Source organism: Molothrus ater, chromosome 20 (genome assembly GCF_012460135.2).
Source record: "Molothrus ater isolate BHLD 08-10-18 breed brown headed cowbird chromosome 20, BPBGC_Mater_1.1, whole genome shotgun sequence".
Taxonomy (NCBI): domain Eukaryota; kingdom Metazoa; phylum Chordata; class Aves; order Passeriformes; family Icteridae; genus Molothrus; species Molothrus ater.
In genome coordinates this window covers 6889455-6912209 of record NC_050497.2, presented here as the reverse complement: position 1 = coordinate 6912209, position 22755 = coordinate 6889455, and the positions used below count along the sequence as shown (strand labels likewise).

General features: G+C 59.1%; 1 protein-coding gene across 3 annotated transcripts in view; it reads right to left on the bottom strand.

Annotated features, from left to right (window-relative positions):
- Nucleotides 1-22691, bottom strand: part of LAMC3 (laminin subunit gamma 3) — a 31388-nt gene extending 8697 nt beyond the window's left edge. For 2 of the 3 annotated variants that reach the window (XM_054516929.1, XM_036394068.2), the window contains exons 1-15: nucleotides 22510-22691; nucleotides 13258-13448; nucleotides 12832-12963; nucleotides 10545-11060; nucleotides 6539-6843; nucleotides 6217-6347; nucleotides 5183-5349; nucleotides 4566-4754; nucleotides 4271-4388; nucleotides 4068-4166; nucleotides 3730-3866; nucleotides 2203-2319; nucleotides 1713-1908; nucleotides 1424-1536; nucleotides 600-818 (exon numbers count right to left, since the gene is read on the bottom strand). In XM_054516929.1, coding sequence (XP_054372904.1) covers nucleotides 600-818; nucleotides 1424-1536; nucleotides 1713-1908; nucleotides 2203-2319; nucleotides 3730-3866; nucleotides 4068-4166; nucleotides 4271-4388; nucleotides 4566-4754; nucleotides 5183-5349; nucleotides 6217-6347; nucleotides 6539-6843; nucleotides 10545-11060; nucleotides 12832-12963; nucleotides 13258-13294 — 2476 coding nt within the window. In that variant the 5' untranslated portion in view covers nucleotides 13295-13448; nucleotides 22510-22691. The remainder of the gene's footprint in view (nucleotides 1-599; nucleotides 819-1423; nucleotides 1537-1712; nucleotides 1909-2202; nucleotides 2320-3729; nucleotides 3867-4067; nucleotides 4167-4270; nucleotides 4389-4565; nucleotides 4755-5182; nucleotides 5350-6216; nucleotides 6348-6538; nucleotides 6844-10544; nucleotides 11061-12831; nucleotides 12964-13257; nucleotides 13449-22509) is intronic. The other variant, XM_054516928.1, reaches the window with a different exon arrangement.
- Between the last annotated feature and the right edge of the window lie 64 nt (nucleotides 22692-22755).

Here is a 22755-nt window from a genome sequence, read left to right as displayed (position 1 = left end):
TCGTGGGCAGGGCAGGGGCACTCGCCGAGCTCTCTGCCTCCTCCAGCCCTCTCCATCCCTGCCGTGCATCATTATTACTCCTCACTGAGGAGAGCCAGCCACCAGGGGTTGGGCTGGCAGCACAAGAGCTGGCTCCTCTGGTGTCTTCCCTCTGTGTTTTCCTGCTTTTTTCCTTGTTTCTCTGCTCAGGTTAACCCTCAGTTTGCAGATTCCAGAGCTGCACCCCAGTCCTGCTCCTCTCATCAGGCAGTGAAGCTGCCTGTGAGATCCAGCCTAGCAAAACCCTCTCTGCTGTCCTGGCCCTGCTCCCTTACTCCTCTGAGCACCAGCACCCTTCCCTCCTCCTCCTCAGAGGTCATAAAATATCATGAAAAATGCTCCTCTAATTATAGATTACCACCATTATTGCACTTCATTAATAATCTCTATCTTTGCAGTTATGAGCGCTGTCCCTAGAACCACCCAAGCAATTCAACTTGCAAATTTTGGGAACCACAACCTCACCAGTTGTTCCCAGCTTCCCTCAGAACAAGCAAAGGCAGGGATTTGTCACCCACACACGGAGCAGCAGGTGAGTGGAGGGGCCGGGGGGTGCACACCTGTGAGGGGGTGGCAGTCCCCGTGCTGGTTGCAGGTGCAGGGCACGCAGCTGACGAAGGGGCCACCAAATGGGATCTCCCTCTTGAACCCAGGTGCACAGGACTGGCAGAACTGCCCGGTGTATCCCATGGGACACGTGCACTCCTCCACCCAGCCCGCCCGTGGGCCCGGCCCGGGGCGAGCAGATGTGAGCTGGACCTCGCTCAGGGACAGCCTGCCTGTGAGAGGGGACAATGGTGTGGGAATGGGATGCTGCAGCCCCTGCTCTGCTCTGCTCTGAAATGCTCCAGACAGACCCCAAAACACCTCCTTGAGAGCCCAGGGGTGTTCACAGAGAGGAGGCAGCCCCTGCCCCAAAACACCCCCTACAATCCCTCTCATCCTTGAGAGCCTGATGCTGCTTCCATGTCCACAGTCCCACCCCAGGTTGGTCCCCCCATGGGGATGTCCCGTGGAGATGTCTCCAGTCCCACCCCAGGTTGGTCCCCCCATGGGGATGTCCCGTGGAGATGTCTCCAGTCCCACCCCAGGTTGGTCCCCCCATGGGGATGTCCCGTGGAGATGTCCCCAGTCCCACCCCAGGTTGGTCCCCATGGGGATGTCCCGTGGAGATGTCTCCAGTCCCACCCCAGCCTGGTCCCCACAGGGATGTCCTGTGGAGATGTCTCCAGTCCCACCCCAGGTTGGTCCCCTCATGGGGATGTCCTGTGGAGATGTCTCCAGTCCCACCCCAGGTTGGTCCCCCCATGGGGATGTCCCGTGGAGATGTCTCCAGTCCCACCCCAGCCTGGTCCCCACAGGGATGTCCTGTGGAGCCACCCACCTCTCCCGGGGCCGTGGCTCACGCGGAGGCGGAGGGAGCTCAGGTTGGAGAGCAGGCGCTGGAAGCTGAAGGCCGACAGCAAAGGCTCTGCACCCTCCTGTGCCTCATGCAGCCTGTTGGAGAAGGAGTGGGGGAGGCAGGACAGGGCCAGCATGAGCTGGGTGCTGCAGGACCCAGGCACAGCACAGTTAAATCCCCAAGGGGGGCAGAGAGCAGTAAAGGGCAGCCCAGACAAATCAGGCACTGAGCCCTAAACCCCACTGTCTCCCCAAAACACCGTGATGGGTACCTGAAGGTGACAACCTGCTTTCCATGCTGGAGCTGGCTCTTACTGCTGGACATGGTGATCTTCATCCCCTCGCCCTCCAGCAGCAGCTGGGCCTGGAGCAGGGACACCCCAGGTTCTGTTCTTGTCCCGTTCTCCACTCCCAGCAGCAGGGACAGGAGCTGCCCATAACTGAGGTGCTGGTTCTGCAAAAACTTCTCTGTGAGGGGAGAGAGGAGCAAAGTCTGTAGGACACAGAGGCACCAGCTCTGCCAGGTCTGCCAGTGCAGTCCTATTCCCGCCACCATCATCAGGAGCCACAGTCACCCTCCTAGGGTGCTGCCAGCTCCAGCCTGCCCTCCTGGGGTCCCAGTCCAATACCCCCCACTGTTCCAAAACCCCCCCACTGCCTTCTGCTACAGAAATGTGCTCAGCTCTGGAATAGAGCTCAGTGCTTCCTGCACCAGCATGGCAGTGGGACGAGAGCACCTCAGGGACCCAGCGCACACAATACCTGGTGCAAGAAAATCCACTGGCTCCTCTCCATCCCACTCGGTGATAATCTCCTGGCCAGCCCAGCGCAGAGGCAGCTCTGTGGGGCCTGGAGCTGTGGCAGCCCAGCCCTCCAGCCCTGTGGGACAGGATACAGTGGCAGGGCACAGCTAAGGGAGCAGTGAGTCCCTGCCAGCACAGCACCAGCAGGGTGCTGCTTTCAGGGGCTCTGTCCCTCCTCCCAACACTCTCTTGAGTCTTGGAAAGGACTTTGTAACACCCTGCCCCACTTGGGCTCTCTGCTCTCATGCACTGGAGGGTGGCCTTAACCACCCCTCAACTATTTATTTTCTTAGATTTGGAGGAAATTATTATCTTTAAACTTTTGCCCTCCTGCTTGTGCTGCCATTCTAACATTACTATGGGCTGCTGAGCACAGGAAGCCTGAGGAGAAATGCTGGAGAAGCCCAGAAGAGATGGGCCATAGTTGCATTAAGTTGGTTTCCTTAAGAAACCAGTTAAACTCCCCCCCCCCCCCCATTCCACAGGGGTTAGTTATTTCTTCCAGCTCTGCAGGACAAACACTTGGAAATCTCTCAAGTGGGCTGTGCTCTGTTATCAAATCATTCCCAATTTATACTTTTACCCAGTATAAGAAAATTCCATCTGATCCCCCTCCACTGTGGACTGGGGAATGTTTTGGGAAGCCGGGATTTAGGAGGGTGCTGTGGCTGCATCTCAGCTCAGAAACTGCCAAACCCAGTCCCCAAAGGAGCAGCCCCAAACTGGCTGTGTGAAGGATGGAAAAAAAGACTCGGTTTAAAGCCTGGATCGCTTTCAAGGCCGCCAAGACATTCCAGCAGCACAGCAATTGGCAGCGCGGTTTAAAGGCAATTAAGATCCACCCGTGCCTGGCGCATTCGCATCCATCTGGGAAGAGCGGGGTGCCCGCCGGGGGTGCCCGTCCCCGCGGTGTCCCCGCGGTGTCCCCGCGCGGGGCTGCACACGCCGGCGTGCGCGGCAGATGGCAGGGCTTCCCCAGCATCCCGCACGCACCCAGCCCTGCCAGCAGCCAGGCAAAAGCACCACCTCCCTCCCGCCCGTCCAGCTGCGCTGTCATATCCCAGCCGAGCATGGGGAGAGAAGGGAATCATTGGGAAAGTTGCCAGCAGGCTCCATCCTATTGGGTTTTTTTTAATCTTTCTGAGCTGATCTTTAGGGCTCCTGCAGTCCCTGGTGAGGTGCAATGTCCATGTCTGTCCCCACAGCCCTCCCTGAGCCATGCACAGCCCCAGGAGAAGGTTGGCATGGAGGGGTGCCACAGGGAGTCACGGATACCCTGTCCCCGTGGAGCTGGAGAAGCAGAAATTTAACAGTAAAACAGGGGCAAGCCAGAGAAATCCCTCTCCACCCATCACCACCAGTTAGCTCCAAAGGGAGATGCTCAGCCCCGAAGAGGAACATTCAGCCACATCCTTCCCAAACATTTTTGGCTGAAATTGGCGGAGCGGTGCCCTCCGTTTTACCTGGGGCTGGGGACGGTCGTTACCTTGGCTGAAATCGGAGCGGATGTGCGTCTCCTCGTAGCCATCTGCCGCCCTGCAGGCGCTGGAGTGGCCGTAACAGAAGCAGCTGGTGCAGCCGATGGGGTTGTGGGGCTGCAGGTTAAACCAGCCCGGCTGGCACCTGGGCACGGGGAGGAAACAGGAGTATGTGGCACAGGGCAGGCAGAGCCGCAGGGAACCACGGCAGTGTCTCTGTGTGGGACACTGGTGACACTCCTGTGAGCCCAGCCCCAGTGGTCCAGAGGAATGCAGCCCCACAACCCTGCCACCAATTTCAAGACTGGTAAGGGACAGTGTTCCTGTCCCCATGCCAGGTGCTCACCTGTTGCACAAGTGCCCCTCCACCCTCTCCTTGCAGGTGCAGTGCCCCGTGTTGGGGTCGCAGGTGCCCACGCTGCCCGCGGGGTCACAGCTGCAGGGTCTGAATGGAGTGAGATAAAGGCAGGACGAGGTGAGATAAAGGCAGGATGGGGTGAGCTCCGGTCCCATCCCGCTGCCCCTGCCCAGGGCCGGGTTCCTCCTCACCTGCAGCCACCTTCGCTGAGGCTGTGGTAGCCGTCCTTGCAGCGCTCACACTTCCAGCCCGTCACGTTGGCTTTGCAGACGCAGGTGCCCGAGCTGTCGCACTGGGGCTGCAGGGAACCTGCGGGGACCCCGGCCAGCCCTGAGGCTCAACCCCAGCCGGGGAGAGACACAGGATGGGGAAGATGGGGAAACCCCGAGCAAGAGAGAAGCCACCAAAACCATCCCTCCCAGCAAACTCCGCCTGGCTTATCGGTAGTTTTGCAGCCGGAGCCCAGCTGGGCACAGCCGCACGCACCTGCGGGGTGGCAGTGGCAGGGCTGGCAGGCTCCCTGCGGCTCCCAGCGGTAGTAGTTCTGCCTGCAGCTCTCGCAGTGGGGCCCGGCCGTGTTGTCGCGGCAGTTGCGGCAGTGTCCCCCGTGCCCGCTCCGCCGGAACAGCTCCCGGTCGTAGAAACACTCCTCGGAGCGGCCGCTGCAGTTGCAAGCTGGGGGAGAGGAGGGAGGACGGGTGGGCACCTGGCGGGCACTGGAGGTTATGGCAACCTCCTGTGGGTCGGATGGGCCAGATGGGACCCCTTGGCCCAGCAGTGAGAGCTTTCAGCAGTGCCTCTGCCCTCGGAAGCAGAGGTGGGTGCAGTACAATGCACGGAGCAGATGGCTGCACTCGTGGGGTAAAGGGAATGGAAAAACTCGGGGTGCTGCAGTGAAGGGGAGCCCAGGGGTACAAATCCTCCCAAAATGGAGCAGGTGCAGGAAGGGCAGGAGGTGCCAGGTGAGCTGCAGCAGCAGCAGGGCAGCCATCAGGGCAGGTGCAGGAAGGGCAGGAGGTGCCAGGTGAGCTGCAGCAGCAGCAGCAGGGCAGCCATCAGGGCCAGCCATGGCTGTGGCCAGGGAGCCACCCGGGGATACTCACGGAGGCACTCGTTGGCAGCCTCGGCCGTGCCGCGCGCCCAGGGCCGGTCCTGGTAGAAGGGCTGGCAGCGCTCACAGTCGGTGCCAGCCGTGTGGTGCTGGCACACACACACCAGCTGCCCAGCCTCGTCCGGCAAACACTCGCTGGCGTGGCCATTGCATTTGCACCTGCAGTGAGACACCAGCACGGGGCAGCCACTCTGAGCACAGTGTGGGCAGCAGCCGCAGTGGGACGGTGCCCAGGCTGTGCAGTGTGTGACCCTGCTCCTGGGCTGGCTGTGGGGTGAGAGCAGCTCAGGCTGTGCTGGCATTGAGGCCGCCCATCCTGTCCCTGAGGCTCTTCCAGCCTGGCCAGTTGGGAGGTCACACACTGAGGGTGGCCCGTGCTAACCAGCTCCAGCTGCTGGCCCCAGAGGTGGGACAACAGCTCCAGGTCTGCCTGCTGGGAGCCGTCCAGCCCTGCTGCCTGGGGCAGACAGCGCTCTCAGGGATGGGGAAATTTTCCACTTCTCCCAGCTAGGGAAGGGCATGTGCAGCACAGCCCACAGGCAGCACCAAGTGGGTGCCACCTGCATCTCTGTCCCACATCTGCTGCCCTTTCCTGCTGGCAGCTGTTGCAGCTTCTCTGCCTGTGGCCATGCTGACTCCAAGCTCCTCCAGTGGCCTCTGCAGCTTCAGGTCATCTTTCCACTAGAACCCCATGGCTCCCCTTTTGCAGTGCCCAGGAACCAGCAGGGTCACAGGAGGAGCAACATGAGCCCCAGTGTCATGAAAAGCCATTGGGCTGGGAGGGAACAAAGCAAATACAGCTGGTGGCACGTGGACTGGGCTAGTGGGGAAAAGACTGCACCACTGAGAGGTCTCCAGGTTTCATCACCCATCTCTGCATTTCCAGCTCCAGTTTACACATGGAGGAAGCCACATCTGAGCAGTTTACCCCAAAATCACAATTCAGACAAGACTGAGGTGGGGATCAGCTGCCCCAGTCCCACAGCCCCAAGAAGGTCCCCATACTTCTGCCTGGCTGCTCCTCACCTGCCACCAACAGAGAAGTCAGATATGGCATAGTAGTATGACTGCAACACCTTGGGGTCCTTGAAGATGTCATCCCCAAATGTGTTGAGCCGGTTCAAGGAGATGAGCAGGTCAGTGACTGTCACCCACTCCTGCAGGGGACACGGGGAAGCCACCTTGGTGGAGAGGTCTGTGCCACCAGCTTCCACCCCAACCAGGCCACATCCTGCAGCTTCTCAAGCCGGGCTGCAGCTCATCCCCAGCACTTTTACCCCAGCTGAGTGCAATAATTCCCTTGATCCCAAGGCTCCGTGCCCCACACCCCCTCCCACCCCGGTGGCACCTGCAGCGCGGGGCTCCCATCAAAGTTGTAGGCGCTGGGCCGTCCCTCCAGGGTGGAGAAGGCCACGTTGCCGCCGCTCAGCGGGGAGATGTCGCTGAACTCGTCGCTGCAGAAGGCCACCTGCTCGTCCTCTCCCGGCCGCAGGTACTGCCGCGGCTGCTTCCCGTAGGTTTTCTGGCAGGAGGCGCTGTAGAACTGGAAGGGCACCCAGGGCCCCTCGGCGCGGCTGCGCTTGTAGATGGCGAAGCTCTCGGGGCGGCTGGTGTGGAACTTCAGCCGCACGTAGGTGATCTCGTAGGCTTTGCCTGGGGACAGAGCCGCCACGCTGCGACCCTCTGCTGGCCACCACAGCCTGGGCTATCCCGACAGCACCCTGCAGCACCCAGCACAGCTAAAAATGGACAAATCACCACCCCCACCCAGCTGCCCTCAACCAGCTCCTCCTTGGCGCAGCCCAAACCCTGTCCAGATCCAAGCTGGCTCTTGCCCCCCATCCCTCGTGTGCTGCACTGGGTGGGTTGCACGGGCAAAGAGCAGCTCCAAATCCAGGCTGTGGGGGAGAGTTAGGCCAACAGCACTGAAAGCATCCCCAGGGCAGTGGTGCTTTAGGGATGGAGAGCTGGAAAGGGTCAAGGCCAATCCCTTCCCAGGGAGCTGCATGCCAGGACCTGGCATCGCTTCCATCTTTGCTGGGATGAAGACAAAGAGAGGCCACCAATCCTTGGGGCGTCCGGCGAGCTCTGAAAGAGCTTGAAAGGATTAGCAGAAAGGAAAAGAGAAAACACCAAAGTGAACATCAGACCCACTTAATTGCCAGAGATGAAGGACCAGCTCAAAGCCCGAATTGCTCCATAACAGCACCACTCCTGACAGCACAAAACAATTAGCTGCAAGGTTTTGGCTTTATTTGAAAAGATAATGAGTTGGGAATGTTAGAGGGGTTATTCCGGGACTAGGAAAACAAGCCTTTAATTGGGCCCATATGAATACTGTCGCGTATGTGCTGCGACTTTGCTGCGGGGGAGCCGAGGCAGCCGGCTACCAGCGCTGGGAAAAGCAGCTGCATCCCATCAGGGATGCAGGAAGCGCCCGGCACTGCCGGGAGAGGGGGACAGACCCACTCCCAGCCCACCCGGAGGTGACGAGGGCCGAGAAGGGGCTGCAGCTGGGCTGTCCCACCCTTGCCTTGTGCCTCTCCCCTCCCTCGGGGACCGCTCCGCGCTGGTGGCAGCGGGGGTGGCCCTGTCCTGCACCCTGGCAGGCGCCCGTTCCCAGACAGCGCGGTCCCCAGAGGGTTTCTACCAAAACAGCGAGGTCGGGGCCGTCACCTCGTGGGGCAGTTTCCTCTGGGAGAGGAAGGGAAGGCAGGGCTGTGTCAATAAACCACCCCTGCCCCAAGTGGCCCCGTGCGAGGGGAGGGGATGGCCACGCTGGGGGAGCCCCATTCTGGTGCCTCCAGCTGGGGTGGAGCAGATTCACTTTTCTGAGGAATTTTCGTGAGAGGAGAAATTTGGCTGATTAAAAAGCCTGTCTGCGAATTTTCATGTGCTTTTCCCAGACAGGCTTTTTAATCAGCCAATTTCTCCTAAGGAAAAAAAAAAAAATCCAGAAAATAAACCAGGCTGGTTGTGTCCTCTTTGCTGCTCAGGTGTGACATGTCCCAAAGCCAGATGTGCTGCTGGACAGTGATGCTGGGAAGGGTGCACAGGCAGCACCAGGACCCCTGGGTGCTCTCCCAGCTGTGCACCTGCCTTCCCCTGAGCCCAAAATGCAGCTTGTACTGCTCTGGGGCCCCAAGAAGAGAATTCTGGAGAGAAGGAAAGGAGCATGTGGGACAGTCATGTCACCAACATGTCCTGTCATCTCTAGTCCTACAGGAAAATCAGAGTCACAGACGCAGATAATGCCTGATCTAGACACTCCAAAGTGAGCCATTGGCATTCAGATTGCTTCCTGAGGAGCCCTGGTGTCTGTTGCCTTTGCAAGCCACGGATATTTTGAGTTCCTTCCTTGACATCTGACAGGGCAAATACAAGAGCTGTGGACACTTGGGATGATCGACCAGCTGCAAGCCCACTGCACCATAACAGCATGGCTGGAACCTCACAGAGAGAGAGATTTAAAGGAGCATAATCTAATTAACGCCAATCAACAACATGCAGGTAAACACGGGTCTTGTCCAAGTCATCCCATGTCTTATTTAATAAGCTCCCCAGGCAACCACGCTGGAGAACTTACAAGAGGTGTGACTGAGCAAGACAGGCAGGCTGAGGGGACACACTGCATGGGATGAAACACCCAATTACTTGGTGGAGCTCAGGAGCAAGGACTCAGCCCAGGTTGCATTCCAGGGGACTGCAGTTGGGCTTTTCCTGCTTAACCCAAGTGGAAGCATTAAGGCAGCAATAAAAACATCTGTGGCTGGGACAAGAACGGGCCTGGCAATTGTGGGAAAGGTCAGACAATGATGTGCCAAGCACCAAGATGGTATTTTTTAGCATGGCAAGACAAAGGAGCCATGTAGGAAGAAGGGCAGAATGGCAGAGGATGCTCCAGCTCACAAAGGGGCTATGATAGGGCTGGAAGATGAGCTCGGTGCAATGCTTGAGCCCTGGCTGTGTTAACAGACAGACACAGCAGGGCAGTCACAGGGACTGGACTCCACTGGAAACCCAAGTGTGGGGTCCAAGAAAGACCACAGAGGAGCCGGGGAAGAGCTGCAAGAAGGACAGAGAATGGGAAAGAAGCCCCGGGGCTTGCAGAGCCCGCACATGTCGCTGTGCCGAGCTGGGACTGGTGGCCACAAAGTCGCCCGGAGGGGCAGCAGGCTCGGCCACACAGGCTGCGTTCGGGTGGTCTGTGCCCCGGGTCACCCACACACGGACCGGGGACAACCTGACAGCCTGTGCTGGGTGCTCAAGAGGCCGGCACATGCCCTCAGGGCTGGCAGGAGCAGGGAGTGAGGATGGCAGACTCCTCCAGCACCGCTCCTGGTGCCCGGCGGGGAGCGCGGCCCGGGGACAGGACCAGATGTCCTTCCCCTCGCAGGGGGCTGGGAAAGCAGCGACCTCCACCCAGCCAGGCAGCTCCGCCGACCCTGCCGGGGCAGGCACGGACCCTCCTCGGCCGCCCCGACTGCGCTGGGTCCCGCCAACACGGCTCAGTGCCACACCGACCCTCGGCTGTCCCCTCACCAGTGCCACACCGACCCTCGGCTGTCCCCTCACCAGTGCCACACCGACCCTCGGCTGCCCCCTCACCAGTGCCACACCGACCCTCGGCTGTCCCCTCACCGGCTCCAGCCTCAGCCCCTCCACTACCCGCCTTCGGCATGCAGATGGCAGGAGACTGCAGAGAATGAAGATTTTACAGCGCTGGCCAACAGCCAGGAGAGTTTAGATGGCAGGAAAATGTTATAAAACCTTTTTAAAATGCCAGGCATGCCCCTTGGGTTTAAGTACCCTCCAGGTGGGCGGCTTGCACGGTATTTAAAACACAGAGGGTCGGATGCCAGCTGGGGAAACCTACCGGGATTGCACGGTGTGTCTGGAGCTCGGCACCCTGAGACAAACCAGGGATCCTGAGCAACGCACGGGGGTGAAACAGGAGGGGCTTGGCACCCATGGCAGCCACCCTCCCCGGGCAAGGCTCTCCCAGGGTAGGAACCATCTGCCTCCTGCTCCGCAGGCTTCCAAAATCGGGAAAAAAGCATCCTGGGGCGAAGGGGGGAGCAGGCACTCCGGGCACGGCTGCCTGGGAAGCAGCACAGACAAGCACAGCTCCTGGCATCCCGGGGCTCGGCTGGTGGACAGGGCAGACCCTCCCCGAGTCCTTTCAGTGCTCTGCACAGTGCAGCTCCCTCCACACACCCCCTAAAAAGCCCTGGGGAGGGTCCCGTCCTTAACCCAGCACTGGCAGCAAGCGCTGCAGGGCTCAGGAGCATCCAGCCCCATCTCTGCACCCCCTGCCCTCCACCGGCCCCGCCGGGGCTCCCGCTGGCGCTTACCCAGGTGCAGGGTGATGTTGACGGAGTTGGGGTGCTGGATGCCAAAGGCCATGGACTGGCTCTGCCACCAGGTGCTCTCCTCCTGGCTGTGGAAGTCGGTGAGGAGGGAGGCGTTGTGGTGGCGCCGGGGGTCGCTGGCGTCGCAGCGGTGGCACAGGGCGCTGGCGTGCTGGGCGCCCATGTGCAGGCAATAATCCTCCGGCGGCGACCCGCACGTGTTGCTGGCACGGACGGCCCGGCCGAAGGCGGCGTTCTCGAACACGGGCATGCAGCGGCGGGGCTGCCCCCGAGGGTCCCAGCAGGGGGATGAGCCCCCCAGCCCCAGCCCCAGCAGGGCCAGCAGGCAGAGCCCCGGAGGCCGTGCCATGCCGTGCAAATCCTGGCCGGACTCTGAGCCTCCTCTGGATGGCAGCGGGCGGGACGCGATGGGATGGGACGGGGTGGGATGGGATGGGATGGGACGCGTCCCCCTACCCGGCACCTCCTCTCGCTCCGAGGTCCATCTTGTGGAAGCTGCTGGGAATGTCGAAATACTCGTGTGTGAGGCAGAGCTGTGGTGTTTGGGATCCCCGCAGGACATCCCAGTCCCTCAGGCCGTGGGGATGGGACCATCCAGTGCTCCATCCCCAAAACATCTCCGTTGCTTTGTGGATTGGGGATTTGCAGCTTCAGCTGCGTGGGCATAGCTGAGCTCCTCCATTTCTCAGCCCTGGGAATGAGCTTGTGGTGGTGCATACCTCACATGAGGCTTTTTCCCTTCAATTGGTAGGGGTCCTCACTTTTTTTGCAGCCCCAAAATCAAGAGGGGATTAGGGAAAGGCTTTGAAACAGATTCAGCACCTTCTTCTGCCCACACTGATTTACGGGGGCATTGACTGCTCTCCCACCTACACCAACCTCCCTGGGATGTGGGTCTGTGACACCCCAGCACCCTCGAGAGGGGGGGTCCCATCCCTGCCTGTTGCCCTGAGCCAGCCCAGTCCCCTGGACCCAAGTGAGGGCACATTCCTGTGGAGGCATCTCCATGGGGTGGCAAAACCAGATCATCACCAGACCTCATTAGCAGCTCTCAGCTAATGCTAATTATAGTCTGTGCCAGGGGAATCCCTCTGGGGACCATGGCACCCTCCAGATCTGACCCATGAGGGCAGGAGGGTGACAGCAAACAGGGAGAGAGGCAGCCTGGCACGGTGCCATGCCCCTGGGCAAACCCTGACCCACACGCCACGGGGCTGCATTTGCAAAAGTGGGATGCACAGGGGAGCTCTGACCCCCACACCACTTCACTGAGCTGCCCACAGGGGCTCTGGAAACTTAGTACTCATATATAATTTAAGCTCCCTTCATCCCCTTCCCTTCTACTCTTATTTATTTTATTCTCCTTCCCCTACACACTGCGGGAGCAAGCACCAGAGGGGAGCTGTGAATCAGAGTCCTGGGCAGCGGCGCCGTTTCAAAGCCCCATTATCATATATTGACCCAGGCTCTGACAGCCAGAGCCAGCTCCTCTGGGAAGGCTGCATTTCCCAGCATCCAGGAGCTGTGCAGCAGCTGCCTGGGAGCGGGCAGCCAGTGGGAAACCCACTGTCGACCTCTGGGGAGAAAGAGAAGGGTTTGCAGCTCAATAATTGTCCCACGCGTTTCCAGAACCAGTTTTAATGGGATTTGCATCCTGCAGGGATGAGGTTTTCCAGGTGTTTTGCTTTTCCTGTGGTACTGAGGCTGTAAGCTCAGGACAGGAGATAGAATCATAAAATACTCTGAGTTGGAAGAGACCCAAAAGGATCATTGAGCTCAACTCTTAAATGAATGACCCATATGGGGATTGATCCCACAACCTTGGCACTATTAACACCGAGCTGTAACCAAACCTTTTGTGTCAAGAGTTTGCCTCCTCCTCCTTGGGATGCAACAATCATCCCTGAGAGGATTTGCCTGCCCCTGTCACAGAGGGGTCCATGCTAGAGAGTGATGACACCCCACAGCCAGGGCTCAGGATGCTGATGAGTGTCCCAGTCCCTCCTCCTCCTCCAGCACAGCCCACTGGGTGTGGAGGGATGGCCCACAGGGCCAGAGCTTGATGGGAATTGGTGCTGACGCTGCTGTGCTCAGCAGTGGGGATGCTGCAGCTGCGGTGGGAACTGCACATTCCCAGATGGATTCAGCTGTGCCCCAGACTGGATGAGCCCTCCCCAGGCTCCTGCTGGTGGTGGGCACAAGTTTGCCCCTTGCCCAAGGGGATGCCCTACACTTGCTGTGGTCCAATGGTAGCAAAGCCCAACCTCACCTGAACTCCTCTGTACCTGGAGAGACTTCACCCACAGCTCCAGGACTTTGGTCCAAGCACTTGAGGGGTGTGGTGACCAAGGCTGTGATGACACCAACCCGTCCAGGAGCCTTCTTCTGCCCCAGCACAGACCTGGAACCCCGCAAGGGTTAAAAGCCGTGGAGGCGGAGAGGAGAAAATGTTCTTCTGATTTGCTTAATGAACGTTAATTAAGAAGACAGAAGATAGCAGATTCCTTCAGGGTAGAGATGAAAGGCCCGTTAATTAAATCTGGAGAGGAGGAACAGGGCCAACTGATCCTCCTCCTGATCAGACCTGACAAGGCAGGCATGGGGCAGGAGCGAGGTGTGCCAGATCCCAAGCCCAGCTCCAGGCTGGCAGCACGGCCAGGTTCTGACAGGGTGTGTGGGACTGGGTGCCACTTACCTGCCTCCAGCACCCCTGAGGCTGAGGGTGGCCCCATCCACGCCCTGCAGCTGGGGTGAGAGCTGGGTCACTGCCCCGGGCTCCACTGCACTCCTGGAGTGGTTCGGTTCTTCGTTTCCAGCAGGACCTACTCCCAAAGGGATGAGCTGACCTTGCTGGAGGAAGGGGAACACAGGACAGCCAGCTTCATCCTGATGAGGAGGAGGAGAAGGTTTGGTCAGCCAGCTTGGTGGTTTGCTCCAGGTCCCACCACCCACAGGAGCTGGCCACAGGTTAAATGGGAGAGCGTCAGAAAGGCACTGACGACCACCTTGTGCCGTGGAGGGACAAGCCTCTGGGGTGGACACCTACCTGTGCTTCAGCACACACACTGCCTCACCTTCCTGGAACAGGCAGCTCCTACCACCGGTGATTTGCCAAGAATGGCTTTTGTGCCTGTAGCTGAGACCTGGGGCACAGTAACAGGATTCTGCTGGCAGCCTGCTGCCTCCATGCTCTCCTCCTGCTTTCAGCACAGCCTCATTTTTAAAATCAAAGCCCAAAAACCACAGCAGCCTTACATGGCCCTTCCTAACACTGCGGCCAGTTCCCTCTCCCCCTGCATCCCTCACCCTGGGACTGGAGCAGGGGTTGGAGGCAGGCTGAGCTGCAGGATGCCACGAGCATTCCAATGAGCACAGACACGGCTCTGCCGCTCTCCCAGCCCTGCAAGGGAGCACAGCTGGGGTGACAGGGTGCTCTTTGTCACAAAGAGCAGCCCCTAGGGCAGGGAGGAGGAAAGGGCAGCCGCCAGCACACCCCCCAGCTCTGCTGACCACAGAGTGAAGACCCCATCTTCAATGTAGTGGGGAAATGAGCCTGCAAATAATGGCTGGAGCATCTCTCATGCACGCTGGCTTATTTTGTAAACCTGAACTTTGCAAAATGTCACAAAATGGAGAAACGAGAGGCCTGGGATGAGTAAATCTCTATTAGAAATTCCCTGGGATGGCAGCAGTCATGTTCTCACTCGATGATGGCACATTCCAGCCCAGCCCAGCCTGGGGAGCGGGGTCATGCGTGGCGCTGATTGCAGAAAGTATTTAATTAACACTGCTGTAAATGCAGTGCTGGAGATGCCAGCCAGACCACGGAGGGGCCACCACGCTGCTGAGCTGCAGGAAGTTTTGCCAAGGCTGACAGCAGATGAGGGAGGGCAGAGAAAATCCGGCAGATTTTGCTCCCTGCTTTGCCACAGCCCTCAAGGGGCAAGGGGAGGACAGGACTGTAACACCGTCAGGATGTCCCCTGAGCAAGAGGGCTCCACTATCAGTGCCCAGACGAGTGGGGAAACCCCATAACAGGTAAAGGAGCTCTCTCCCAAAGCAATTGTCAGGACACACATCACCATCCTCTTCCCTGATGCACAAATGGTCTAAAGTCACCTTTTCAGAGGTAATCATCCCCAAATTCTCTCAATACCTGGCAGACAGTGAAAATAGGAACATCTCAGCTTCACTCGTGCATGACCACAGGCTCATCATCTCACTGATGAGCTGAACTACTCCAGATCTGACCCAGCTCAAGGACACAGGGTGACAGCCAAGCCACCACTGTCCCCAGGACACGCATTTCACCCATTGCCTCGGGCTCAGGAGGTCGGGGAGCACAGCAGGAGGAAGCACCAGGTGAGAGCAGGACCAGCCGGTTCCAGGCACAGCCCAAAAGGACCTTTTGTCTCCTGAGCTCATCAGCAGCCTAACGACACTGGCTGAAAAGCTCCAGAGTCCCTAATCACTCATCGTATTACGGCTGCTCACAAGTGAGGCCAACCAGTACAAACCTCCTCGAAGCCTTTCTAATTAATGAGCAGAGCCTTAGGCTCTCCCAGCCCAAAAGCAGCATCTCAGATAAAACCAGCAGCCTCCTGCCAGCCCCAGTCCCCTTGATAAACCCCTTTAATGGGCTTGTCAGCATCACCTGAGGCCACTCCATTGGCTAACAAGGCACATCTGGCTGTGTGTTCCCCCCTGCCTCTGTGCTGTGGGTGGGGAGATGTCCATCCATCCATCCATCCATCCATCCATCCATCCATCCATCCATCCATCCATCCATCCATCCATCCATCCATCCATCCATCCATCCATCCATCCATCCATCCATCCATCCATCCCCACCAGGGCAGGAGCCATGGGATGTTCCTGCCATGGCTGCCCCTAATCCTCTGCTGGATCCCTGGACATTTCCCCTGGTGCCCGGATTTCCCCTTCTCCAGGAGGGTGGGTGACAGCTGAGCAGCAGCAGATGCCACCAGATGGTCACCACACTGAGAGACCCAGCTAAGCTGGTAACTGGGAGGACACTGGAGCCTCTCATTTGCTAAGTGACTCCCTGTACTGGTGACACTGAGCTGCTGCCCACAAGACTTGTGCAGCACTGGAACACCTGCACTGGCCCTGCCACAAAGGTTTGTGGGCACAGCCACAGCCTGGGCTGTCCCCCTGAGAGAGGCTGAGCACTCACACCTCATCACAGAGATGGTTTCTCAGGGGGCTTTGGAAAATCAGGCTTGGGAATCACTTAAGGACTTTTTAAGCCTGCTGGAAGCCTGGGGGCTTTCCCACAGCCCCCAGAGCCATCACTGTGGCGAGTGGTGGTGCTCAGCCCCTCTGCCAGGGGCTCCTCCCTCCCTCTCCCATCAATCAGAGGTGCCTCAATACGCTCTGTGACAAATAAAAGTTGTTGCAATACCTTTGACTTTAAAGTAGGAGAAATAACTCCTCTGTAACGTGATCTACCGTGTCTCTCTATCCCCAGGCATGTCGCCCTGCACTGGGGCTGGGGCTCTGATTTCATATTCTCATGGAGACCGGTGCCCTCATCCAATTACCACGGGGATTGCGGTGCAGGCAGCAGCTGAGCCACCGGCAGCCCCCGGCACTGAATGAGCCCCACGGGGGACAGAGCCCACGGTGACCCCACTGGGGTCACCCCAAAAGTGCTGCAGGGGGTCCCGGGTTAATTTGGCACTCGCAGAGCGGCGGCTGTGCCAAGGACTGGGTTGGACTGGGAGGCACTGGTGGGAACTGGGAGAGCGAAGGAAAAACAAAGCCTCGCTCCAGGCGGCGGCAGAGAGCTCTGTGGGAAACGTCCCTGGAGATTTCCACTCACCACGGGAATAAAATCCTTCTGTTTCAAACTGGAATGCCTGCTGCTCCGCATCCCCCTCCAGCCACGGAGGCTGGATGCTCCCTGGTAATCCTGCATCATCTATTTTCATTGGCTGGCAGAAAAAAGTGCCGTCAGAAAAGCGATGTTAGCTATGCTGGCTGGCATAGAAAATGTTGCTTTAATTGTATTTTATTTGGCAATAAGAAAAGAGAAGCAAGAATAAACCCTCGAGATATCCCCTCTCTCCCCCCATTTAAAATTTCAATTTGGTAATTTTATGACAATGTTTCTGATAAAACTCAACAAAGCACATTAAAGTGAGAGAAGTGATTTATCCTTTTCAGTGGCACGTGATCTTTGGATACATGTCCCAGTCTATATCTATTAAGACAGTTAAAAAAACCAAAAACCCAAACAAACTTGTTTGTTTTTTGTTTTTTTTTCCATGTCAGTTGTTATTTTTCAACCATAAACCCCACTATTTTTTCCAACCCTGGTTTCCTCCTTTCTGATCCCTAAAGACAAACCAGGGAAGTATTGGCCATCTCATCTGAAAAAAACATCACAGAGCAGCCCCACTTCCTTCATCCCAGGCCTGGCCATCACACCATGTTCTGCTGCGATTTTACACTTTCAGGGCCATTTTCCTTGAAAATTTCCCCTCCGTCCTATCCTCAAAGAAACTGTGTCATTGATTTACTGTTGAAATTGGAGGAAGTGGCTGGCTCGTGCTCAGCCTCCCCTGACGCCGATGCCAGCTGGGAGCTGCACAGGCTGGCCATGATCTGGGGCTTCCCTGACCTTTCCCCATCATCTCCACAAGCCAGGAGGATAAAACCTTCAAAACTGACGTGATATTCAGAAACCAAACCACCAGTACATAAACCTGAGGGGTTTCTCTGTGCCACCTGCAATCAAACACTCTGAGTCTTGGCTAACCAGCCTGGTTCTCCCACCCAGCCGAGCATCCTGAGCTTCCCTCCAGCATCCTGCAGATTTATTTGCTGCATAAATCCCCTGCTCCCACCCAGTGTGGCAGCGACGCCTTCGAAGCACCGGGTGTTCCACACAGCGTGGGGAGGGCTTGGGAAGGGGTTAATGGGTGGGCACAGGCAGAGCTGGGGAGTTGCTAGGAGACTTGGGGCTTTGGGATGCTGGATGTGATGCTCAGCCAATGGAGAAGTCCTCTGAGGAGTAAATCTGCTAATTTGGGCATCGTTGACTGCAGGGGCTAGGGGTGGATGTGGGTGCTGAGCAGAGCTGACCCTGACCCCCTCCTCCCAGCCCCACACTGATGCTTTCCCATCCTGCTCCTGTGGTTTCAATTAAACTGCTGAATTAATCTCTCGCAATAAACTCAGCTGCTATTGTAGTTTGCTTTGGGATTCATCATCACTTTTGCAGCAAATACAGCAATTAAACAGAGAGGTCTTGGGAGCTCAGGAGGGAAAGCTGGGCTCCCCCAGGCTGATGTTTGGGATTGGGGTACCCAGGCCCCCCCAGGTTAGTTTTCACCAGCCCAAAGCCCTTTCTGGAGGCTGCTGAGAGCAAGGGGAGCTGGAGGAGGCACCACTGCCCCCCCTCACCTGCATATGCTCCTCCAGATGGCCCAGGCTGCTGCTCTCCATGTGGGAAAAGGTTTTAAATTAAAATCTTCCCTGTGTTTTTTGGCGATTTTTGGCTGGGTTTCTTTCCCCTGACTTTCCAGCTCTCCGGCCCATTTGCCATCATTAAGTGCAGATGGAGTGGCAGCACGGTGGAGTTGGGGGGGTGGGTGGGCACAGGGGGGCTCCAGCCAGGGCCCAGACCCACAGAGACAGCCTTGCACCCCACAGTGAGCCCCTCTCGGGCTGGGGTCAGCCCTATCTCCCCACAGCCCTCCTCGGCTGTCAGGAAAATGAACTGTTCCTTTTTGGAGACCCCTGCTGACCCCCCAGCCAGCCCCTCTCATCAGCACCAATGTCCCCCCTGTCACCATCCCCTGCCCTGCCAAAAGGGCAGGCAGCACTCTGGATATCCATCCCAGTGCGATCTGACCTGGATCTGCTCCAAACCAGAGCCTTTTCCCAGCCATCAGCTGCTCATAACGACCCTCTCACCATGTGTAGAGATGGGACGGGACAGGAGAGAGGGATGGGATGGGATGGGATGGGATGGGATGGGATGGGATGGGATGGGATGGGATGGGATGGGATGGGATGGGATGGGGAGGGATGCAGCTTTCCTGCTATCCACAAGCCTGGCAGAGGAGCAATACCCACACCAGGGCAGGATCTGGCCCCTCCAGGGACTCTGGGATGCCAACTTTTCAGAGAAACAGCGGATTACAGCACATCAGCTCCAATCAATACTCTGCCGTAGCAGAAAGCAAAGGGAAAAGAGGAACAAAAAGAGGTTTCTCATTTGCAAGGGATTTGGGGCTTTTGTTGTGTTTGGAGGGAGGAGTGGAAAAAAAAAAAAAAGCTTGAGAAAGGGCTGGAAAGGAAGAGCTGGGAGGGACAGAGCAGCACCCACCCCTCTGAGACAGTGCTGTAGGGGGGACCCTCTGAAACACTCGGGGTGCCAGGGAGAGCATGTGGGCATGGGGTGGGATTGGGATGGGAACAGGGTGGGTGTGGGGTGCTCCATCTCCACCTGGCACAGAGGGTTCCATTCTTTCCTTCCCAGACCATGGCATCTGCAGCAAAGAGGGGCAAAAGTGGGGGAGAGTGTTTGGCAGAGGAGAGAGAGGAAAAAAGATGCTCAGCCCTGGTCTGGTCCTGCTGAGACCCTCACAAAGTACAACCAGGCTTGGGGATGCTCTAGACAAAACGGGGGTGTTAAAGGAGGGGTTTTAAAAACCAAAATATCTTGCAGGGAAGAGAGCAGAAGTGATGCCACTGACCCCATGTGGGCTGCAGCCCAAGAGCTCTTTGTGGGTGGTTTGTCTGTTGTCTGAGCCATCGATTCCCCCTGTGGAAGAAAAAGGCCCTGACACAGCCAGAGGTGTCACTCAGGGACGGACAGAGCACTCAACCCTTGGAGAGAGGGCCAAAAAGGGGGACAAAAAGGGGGACAACAAGGCCCCACAACGGGCCAAAAGAGGGGGACAGGGGAGCCTGCACAGGCTCAGCACAGGGCAGTGCTGGAGCAGGAGCTGGGGGCACCCTGGGCTGCCCTGCTCCTGTGCAGGGACCCCCGCAGCAGCCGAACTCCCAGCAGGGACAGCACCCAGCGGGGACCCGGGAGGGTTTTGTCGCTCCGGGTCGGTGGCCCGGTGAAGGACCAGCGAAGGACCATCCGGGCACCGCAGCGCTCTCCCTCGGCTGCTTGGGATGAGGCTCACGCAGCTCCTCTGGCTCCTCTGCATTCCGCGCTCTCGCCGGCGCGGGGACGGAGAGCTTTGAAGGAGCTGCCCTTTCATTATTAATATGATGATGATGTCTGACGCCGTGCGTGTGCAGCGACGGCTCTGCCTCCCCTGGCTCCCTGCCCAGGAAAGCACACGCTGTTCCTGGGGGAGGGCTCGGTGTCCCCCACCCCAGCCCCATGTCTCGGACAGCCCTGATGCCCCTCTCTGGGCTGGACCCGCGGGACATCGGTGCTCTCACCAGCTCTGGCACGCTGGGGATCCACACCGAGTGCGGCTGAACACAAGGAGGGTGAAGTGCCACCCTCTTGTCCCAGTCTCTGTGGTGTCCTGTCCCCACGGGGGCGCAGCGCTGACCCCAGCCCAGCCTCTCTGCCCGACACCCCCACTGCAACTCTGCTCGCTGTTTAGACCACAGCGTAGGAGAGAGTGTCTGAAATGTTTGAAAAGGCTCTGTTTAGAGCTTAGGTCTGATCCTGTGTTGCTTCAGCCGTTTTCTTCCCCCAGGCCAAGCCGGGACCCCGGGGCAGCGCGGGCAGAGCAGCTTCGGGAGGGGAAACGCTGCCAGGAACCGCAACTCCCAGCAGGAGCCGCAGCCTCCCGGCATCCTCACATCAAACCTCTCCCCGCTTTTGCCCTCGGGCCATAGCCTGAGACATGAATCATCCTCTCCGATGCCTATCGATCCGGGCTGGGCTGCTGGCAGAGCCCCCTCCTCAGCCCCGGGGGAGGGTCTGTGCCCATCGGTGCCCAGCCACCACCGTGTGCCCAAAACAAGGCGCACCCTGAGCGCACCCGATCCCTCCAGAGACAGCCTGTGGAGCTGGCTCCAGGGCTGTGGGGCCGTGGGTCTCAGCTGGCCATGGACGCCCCTTCCCATGTCCCCAATTCCACAGCTACAGCCGGACCCTATGACAGGTAACAGGAGGTGACACGGCTCAGTGTAAGTCAGTGATGAGCCAGGCCAGTGTCCCTGCTGGCCCCTGGCCCGGGCAGGGCTCACCCTGAGCATCACTAAAGCTCCCAAAACCACGGACCCCTCTGCCAGGGTGGCAACCTCCATCCCGCTCACCGCATGGCCTGGAGACCGGCACCTGGGGGCAGCGCTGGCACCGAGCCGGACCCTGCACCCCGGCAGGCAGCCGCTGTCAGGGGACACTGGGGACACCCCAGCCGTGGCAGGGCTGCGAGGGGCCAGCCCTGCCGGCACAGCCCGGCCAGCCGGCTCCCAGGATCCCATCCTGCAGCACCTCCGCCGTGCGGCTGTGGGTTATGTCAAGGTATGTTGGATTGCAAATTAAGCGTCAGCCCCGCTGCACGGTCCCGGCTCCATCTGCAGAAAATGAGTTGCTGGACTTGGATAGTGTCCAGTTGTGCAGCTCGGCGTGCCTAACGCCCAGGGCTGACAAGCCACTGAATCACTCCTCCCCGCGCTGCCAGGCCACATGAAGCCAAGATGCATTTCTTTTTAATGATAAGTTTTTATTGTTTGGAGTTCAGCTTAAACAGCTTCCCGGGGGCCAGCGCCTCCCGCCTCCAGCACGGCTGAGCGGAGCAGGGAGCTGAGCCCGGCTGGTGCGGGCACACCGAGCACCGGCGGCACGAGCTGGCCGGGCTCAGCTGCAAAGGGAAGTCCTTGAAAATCATCCATGGGGAAGGAGCCGGGCTGCCAGCCACGAGCATCGCCCGGTAAATCCACACAAAACACCTCTGCAGCCAAAGGCAGGATTTGCACCTGGCCGGGAGACAATGCACACACCCCACACACTCACACACACACACAGAGGGAACCGACGGCTTGAGGCAACGCCTGTGCTCTCCTCCCTGCCCAGAGAGCTCTTTGGGAATATTTGCCAGCCCAGCACGAATCCAGCTCTTCCCACAATAGGGTGTGTGCCCTGGAGACAAGCTGCTTGAACCCCTGGTCCCCCACACATGCAACCTGCCACTCCTGTGCCACACCTGCCCCACAGACAGGCGGCCCCCACCCCAGTGGAGCCACATGGGAGCTGCTGCAGGTCCCGACAGGGGCTGAGCTCCAGGACAGACCCAGGGGGGATTGCGGGGTGCCCAGGGGACGGCCTCACGCTGCAGGACAAGGGGCTGCAGGGCTGCCCAGGAGGTTTCCCAGGGGATTCTCAGCCTGGAGAGAGAACTCAGCCTCCCCCCAGCCGGATTGAAGCAGCTCTGAGCCATCGCTGCTCTCACGATGCTCCTCTGAACCTCTCAGCAACGCTCCTGCCCGCAGGTCAGACAAGTGGCAAATAAAAGATTTACGGGAGGTGCGGCAGAGCTATGGGAACGAAAAACCACATCCACACGGGAGTGGCGGCACACGGGGCCGGGAGGGAGCCCTGGCACGCAGGGCCAGCACCTCGGCTTAGGGCTGGGAGCGCGGGGCTTTGGGCATCGCTGTGACCCTGGAGGGGCTGGGGGCGGCTGCTGCCTCGCCCCACCAGCACCAGCTCCGCAGAGTGCGCTGGGATTTGCTCCGAGAGCCCCCCAGCACTTTGGCTACCCTTGGGCACAAAGGTTTGGGGGGGTGGCGATGCCGATGCCGCCCTCTCCGCCCCCCCGCCCGGCACCCTGCCCATCCCTGCCCACCGATGGGACTGAGCCCCACCAGCTCGGGGCGTTCCACCGGAGGATGTGGGGGCGTTTCTCCGGGAAGGGGTGAGCGGGTTCCGGGGCGCCCCCCGCTCTCCCCCCGGGGCCCCTGCAGCACCCCCGATCCCGCTGGCACCCCGCCTTACCTGCTGCCGCTCCTCCAGCTGTGCTGCCACATCTGGGCAGCTGCGGAGCCCGGGGCTGGAGGGGGGGCTGGGGTCCGGGTCCGGAATGATCGGGGGGCAGCGGGCGGTGCCGGGGGGGGCGGGGAGATCCCCCGGGGCATCACCGGGAGGGGTGCCCGGAGCGGGGCCGGGGGAGCCCCGGGGGGGGTCGGGGCGGGCGGGGAGGGAAGATCCACCCCCGTGTCCGTGCCCGTGTCCTCCCTCCCT